Source organism: Vespa mandarinia, chromosome 4 (assembly GCF_050613455.1).
Source record: "Vespa mandarinia isolate Hongniang chromosome 4, ASM5061345v1, whole genome shotgun sequence".
Classification (NCBI taxonomy): domain Eukaryota; kingdom Metazoa; phylum Arthropoda; class Insecta; order Hymenoptera; family Vespidae; genus Vespa; species Vespa mandarinia.
The window spans coordinates 3,492,501-3,497,500 of record NC_140813.1 but is presented as its reverse complement, the minus strand read 5'-3'; the positions used below and the strand labels follow the sequence as shown (position 1 = coordinate 3,497,500).

At 29.6% G+C, this 5,000-nt stretch overlaps 1 protein-coding gene across 2 annotated transcripts in view; it reads right to left on the bottom strand.

Moving 5' to 3' along the window:
* dally (division abnormally delayed protein) overlaps positions 1 to 5,000 on the bottom strand; it is a 130,767-nt gene that overhangs the window by 72,483 nt on the left and 53,284 nt on the right. For both annotated transcript variants that reach the window (XM_035876000.2, XM_085656728.1), the window contains one exon: positions 1,887 to 2,088. In XM_035876000.2, the coding sequence (XP_035731893.2) occupies positions 1,887 to 2,088 (202 nt within the window). The remainder of the gene's footprint in view (positions 1 to 1,886; positions 2,089 to 5,000) is intronic.

The following is a 5,000-nucleotide window of genomic DNA, read 5'->3' as shown; positions in this document are numbered from 1 at the left end:
TTCCCAGCAGGTAAAAACTTTCGAATAAGAATAAGAGAAATAGAGAAAGGAGAGTCCCAGAGTCGTACAAAAGAATCGAATGGAATTCGGTAGGAGGACGATGGGAGCTCTCGACGAAATCGTCTGGAATCGTTCGTTGGTTCGGAGTTTTCGTCTCGAACAGAAACTCCTGCAAAACTCGTCGGGACCGAATTTCGTTCGTTTCGTTTCGTTTCCTCTCCCTCTCTCTCTCTCTCTCTCTCTCTCTCTCTCTCTCTCTCTCTCTTTCTCGATTCATCGATGCGAAAAAAGTTTTTCTTAACAAGCGATTAGACAGAAATCGTTCGTTCGTACTCGACAAATCGACGAATCGCGAATAAATTCGAAGAAAAAAAAAAAATCTATCGTCCATTCCCATCGTATATTATTTCTATATGACGACATATGAATCGTCATTATAAGTATATAATTTATTACACAGAATATCTTTCAATCGATTAAAATATATATATATATATATAAGTGTATGGTTGTAATTAGTTTTATTTGTTTTTTCTTTTTTTTTTATTCGATAAGATATAATTAATAATTATCGGATAAAATTTCTTTTATAAAATGTTTAATAAATATTATTATTGTTATTATATAATAATTATAATAATAATAATAATAATAATAATAATAATAATATTTATTTTATTAGAATAACAGTATCCGTCAAATTGTTTACCTATCTGCATTTCGTAATATAAAAATATATACGAAATATAATTAAATACATATACGCATGTAGGATAAACACGAATTTTAATATAACAACAAATGTTTGTAGAACAAACAATACTTTTATAAAAATCAAAATTATATACGATCGATCCTGTATAATGTACATGAAAATTATTATAGATCAATAATCAGCGATCCTTCTTTTCGACTCTTGTACACGTTCTCAAGTTAAAAAAAAAAAACAAAAAAACAAAAAAACAAAAAAAAACAAAAAAGAAAAGAAAAAGAAAAAAACTTAACGATAAACTCGTGGAATTAAAGATATTCTCATATCGACGATATTTTTATTTTTTTCTTTTTTTTTTCATTCTCTCTTTCCATTTCATTTTATTCCTTTTCTTAATCGATTAAAATTAGCAATTAATTAACGATAAAATAAACGACATACATATATATATATATATATATAAATATATATATATATATGTAAAGAGAGAATATATATATATATATATATATATATATATATATACATAAAATATTAAGTATTTAATCATCATTTTAAAAAGAGAAGAAACGTTCGTTTATATCGTAAATATATATATGTATACATACTATCGTATATATTATATACTAAATATTGGTAAGACATTATGGAACGAAATTGCAATGTTATTTTCTTTTTCGACCCTTGTACCTTCGAAAGAAAAGGAAGAAAAAAATAATTGTCCGTAAAAGTTGCTCGATCACAATTCGAGATAATCATTCAAAATTATTCTCACGACGATATTTTCCTTTTTCCTTTATCTTTTATTTTCTTCTTTTCCTTTTTTTCTCTCTTTTTTTTTTTAATTTTTCTTTTTCTCATTCATGCAATAAATTAATTAAATATATATATGCGATTAAGTATAACTAAATATTTGAATCGAGAGAGAAAAGCGTTTGTCCGATGCATTATGCGAACGCATAAAATAGATATAAATAATGTATGCGCTACGAAAGACAGAGAGAAAAAGAGAAAGAGAGAGAGAGAGAGAGATAGTCATTCTATCTCCGTTTCTCTCTTTCTCTCTCTCTCTCTTCTATCTCGACGGAGATAGAATGACTATCTCTTTCTCTTTCTCTCTTTCTCTCTGTTGCGATACGTATGTATATCGGAATGCTTTCGGCAAAAGACTCACCTTCTCCTCGAGAGCCCGGCTGTTCCCCATCGCGTGCATAATGGCGTCCGAAATGCGGGTGTCCAATTGTCTGACGGCCCTCTCGGCATTCAGACCCAAAGGATCGTTACGACCGTCGACCGCTACGACGAGCCTCTCGACCGTTTCCACGTAACCAGACCACGCGAGATCCAACTCCGACGCCGACTCCGTCAGGCATCCTCTGCAAAATTCAAATAATTTCGTCTTATTTTCTTCCCTCTCTCTTTCTCTTTCTCCCCCCCCCTTCTCTCTCTCTCTCTCTCTGTCTATGACTTATTTCTTTCTTTTTTCTACATTTTTTTTTTCATTTTCTTTCTTTCTTTCTTTCTTTCTTTTTTTCTGTTATGTTTCAAAACTTCTCAAATTCCTTTCCCCACCGTTCTAATTAATATCTGTTAATGGTCTCTTAAAAATAGAAAAAGAAAAAGAAAAAAAAGTATTGTATAAAATTAATATAAAATCATTTATCCATGTATATTTTATATTATATATAATTATTATTAATATTAAATATACACACGTACAATAAAGTGTCTGACGAGTAATACAATAAATAATTATACGACGATTCATACAATCATTTCAACATATTTTTTATCATTGTAAATAATAATAATAATAATAATAATAGTAACAAAGAAGAAGAAAGAAGAAAAAGAAAACAAAAAAAAAAACATTTGGCAAATGCAAACGTTAAAATAAACTACAAACAAATATATATATACACACACACACACACACACACACATTCAAATTTTTTAATATAATCTATCTTATAATATAATCAAAAAAAAAAAAGAAGGAAAAGAAAAAAGAGAAAAAAGAAATTATATAATCAATGTTTAAAGAAATTACAATACAAACATATAATACGCGAACGAACGATAAATAAACAAGTACTATAAACGTATGCATCTTAAGAAGAAAAAATATCCCTTAGAAATTTCCATGTATTATTTTATAATCAAAAAAAAGAAGAAAGAAAGAAAAGAAAACGTATATATATATATATATATATATATATATACATATCGTGCATACATACGTAACGAATCAGTTATTTAAGAAATTATAATCAAGATCGTGTAATACGAAATGAACGATAACGTGTACTAACTATATAAACGGATGCATGTGTTAAGATTAAGAAAAGGTAGGCGGGTGGATGAAGGGGGTGAGTAGGTGGATGGAGAGTTTGGGAGAGGAGAGAAGGAGAAAATACACGCTAACGTAATCAGATTAAAGTGATTTCTACGAAGAGTGAAAGAGAGAGAGAGAGAGAGAAAGATTGAACGCATTAGAATGAAATTCGCCCACGAAAGACGAAAAGTCAAGATGTTTTCCAGCTTGCTCAACCACCACTACTGACAATATCCCACTATTACCAGCACCACCACCACCACCACCACCACCACTACCACTACCACTACCATCACCACTATTATCAACAACCACTACTACCACTAGTATCGTTACTACTATCACTACTACTAACACTTTCACCACTAAACCACCACCACCACCACCACCACCACCACCACCACCCACCCACTCAGGCACGTGCGCGAACTAGATGGATATATTTATCGTTCCTATGAGCAACGTTTTCCCTCGAACGAACGTGAAAGCACGAACGAATGAACACAAAACGGTAACAGACACAAAACTGGCACAAAACGTTTTATGCGAGTTGGCCAAAATCTATTCCGTTTCACCGAAAATCACGGAATACAAAATTCGTTTCTCTATCTATTCGGATAAAATACGTATAAATAAGTATAAATATGTATGAACATAAAAATACTTGTATATATACATGTGTATATATATATATATATATATAGTGTTGTGTAAATGTATATATATATATATATATATATATATACACACACACAGACAAATAAGTATATCAACGACGATATCGCATGAGTGTCCAATTTATTTTTCAATATCCCGATAAGCAACGTGTCGCGTTTGACTTTTGAATTCAGGATTTTCCATAGTTTTTCTTTCTTTTTTTTTCCATTTTTCGTTTCTTTCATTTTTTTTTTATTTTTTTTTTTTTTTTTGGCAAGGAACACACAAGGATACACGGGGCGAGAATAAAAATAATACGAACGGTACGAAGAGAGAAAGGGGAAGAAGGGAGGAAAAAGGAAAATAAAAACAAAAAAAAGAAAAAAAAGAAATAGAAAAAGAAAGAAAGTAAAAATACATAATATGCCATCGAAACCACCGATCGCACTTTTTTTCGTAAAGCAAATATTTCCTATCAAATTGTATATTCTTTTTCATAGCGCGAAGTAGCTATATATACATATATATATTTATATAAATATATATATATACATGTATATGTGTGTGTGGGTACATATACACATATGTATCTATCTAATACTTTTTTTCACAATATATGCCATTCGAACGACACCAATGAAACAACCTATTTTTGTTTCATCGAACTGCACGCGTTCATTTTTTGATGTCTTTCTTTATTTTCTCTCTTTTTTTTCCCCTCTTTCTTTCTTTCTTTCTATTTTTTGTCATTGTACTCGTTCGTTGTTATACTACCATATACACACAAATATAAATATACCGTATAAAAGACTCCAATATCGTATCGACACATTATATCACGAAGAAAATATGAATTATTTGCGTATTAGGAAAAGAAAAAAAAATAAAAAAAGAGAAAAGAAAAAAAAAAGAAGAAAAATAGAAAAAGAAAAAAGAAAAAAAAGTAAATAAATAAATTTCAAAAATAATATTATATATTAATTCAAATAAGATATAATAACGAAGAAAGAGAAGAAAAGAAAAAAGAAAATAATAATTATGTTATAAGATTTTACTTTTTTTCTTTTTCTTTATCTCTTTCTCACATTACACACACACACACACACACACACACACACACACACACATTTTATATATATATATATATATATATATATATATATACACATACGTATAAACGATTATATGAGGGAGCACGAGATAATGGTTAACACGACTTGACGATGTACGTAACATTTGCAAAGTGGGTCACAGTGCTATAAATGTTTATGAATCGTATTCATCGTTATAAACCTT